A 1,341-nucleotide genomic window follows, 5' to 3' on the forward strand; every position below is an offset into this window, starting at 1 on the left:
AGTCAGGGCCGACTCGACGGCACATAACAATAACAACAACAACCTGTGAGAGAGGTAAAGTCTGTTTGTAAAACCATTCCCTTATCGTATTTCTGCTATGAGAGAACTAAGACAGATGGATAGATGGATGGATGGATGGATGGATGGATGTCTGGGTGGATATATGTGTGTATGAATGAATGGGTAAATGAATGACTGCATAGATTCATAAGTGGACACATGAGAAGATATATGCACGGCTGGATGGGCCAAAGGATGGATGATTGATTAAACAAAGGGATAAGTAAGTGAATAGTAGATGAATAAGTGATTTAATGAATCAGTGAAACAGTAGAAATCAGAAAAGGACCTCAAAGAGGAGTCATAGATCATAGAGATGGGTAGACACCAGAAGTTCTAGAAAGAGGTAATGGGTAAAGGTTGGGATTTATAGAAAAAGGCTGAGGTCTCCTGGTAACTACCCAGTGAAGGGCAGAAGTCTCTGAGACAGGTCCCAGGGTGGCCCATGAAGATCAGAGCAGGTTCAAAGAAGCTAAGGAGGACATTGGAGTCCAATAGTCACTTACCACATGACTTGAGCACCTTCTTCTGACACCTCCACCGCCATTTCCACACGGTCACCCACAAACACCTGCTGGTCCTCAAGGGGTGTAATGATCAGGATCGGAGGTTCTATGAGGCACAGGTGAGTACAGGAAGTCAGTAGTTTTAGGACTCCCCCCACCCCAGAGTTCTGCTCTCCAAGTTCAGGTGCAAATTCTGGTCTCACCTCTGACGAAGAGCTCCGTGAAACACTTCTCGTCTTTGACGGCGACCTCGTAAGCAGCATCATCCGCCAGCGTGCACTTGTTGATGGTGAGGATTCGCTTCTTACCAACATTCTCAAACACGTATCTGGTACAAAAGTCTCACCTCAACCCAGGGCATGGAGCACCAGCCCAGCCCCGGGGAAGGTCCTCCCACTAGTTCTCAGGCTGAGTCAATTCCCATCAGAGCTCAGTTATGTGGGAAGGGCTAGATGGTTCGATGTGGGCTTCTTCTCAGCTAATTCCTATTTTTCATGGCCTCTGTCTATTTTTTCATTGGATATTTGCATTTTCATATACATTTGTGAGTGCCCTTTCTAAGAGTGGTAGTCTTCCTTAAAACGTTAAACAGATTTACAATTAAAAAAACATTAGTTGCTATTGAGTTGATTCCGATTCATGGCAACCCCATGTATATCAGAATAAAATTGATCTTTTGCAGGTTTGTTACTAGGATTCTCTTACAAGGTGGTTCTGAGTGGATTCAAACTACCAACCTTGTGATTAGTAGCTGAGCACTGAACCATATGCACCT

The 1,341-nt window shown here is 44.4% G+C and overlaps 1 protein-coding gene across 1 annotated transcript in view; it reads right to left on the minus strand.

The window, feature by feature from the left end:
• Window positions 1-1,341, minus strand: part of MYBPC2 (myosin binding protein C2) — a 36,788-nt gene that overhangs the window by 20,852 nt on the left and 14,595 nt on the right. Inside the window, exons 9-10 of the mRNA XM_007957643.1 lie at window positions 770-894; window positions 567-672 (exon numbers count right to left, since the gene is read on the minus strand). Coding sequence (XP_007955834.1) covers window positions 567-672; window positions 770-894 — 231 coding nt within the window. The remainder of the gene's footprint in view (window positions 1-566; window positions 673-769; window positions 895-1,341) is intronic.

The sequence above is a fragment of the Orycteropus afer genome, unplaced genomic scaffold (genome assembly GCF_000298275.1).
Source record: "Orycteropus afer afer isolate SDZICR_OR568_19922 unplaced genomic scaffold, OryAfe1.0 scaffold00766, whole genome shotgun sequence".
Classification (NCBI taxonomy): Eukaryota; Metazoa; Chordata; class Mammalia; order Tubulidentata; family Orycteropodidae; genus Orycteropus; species Orycteropus afer.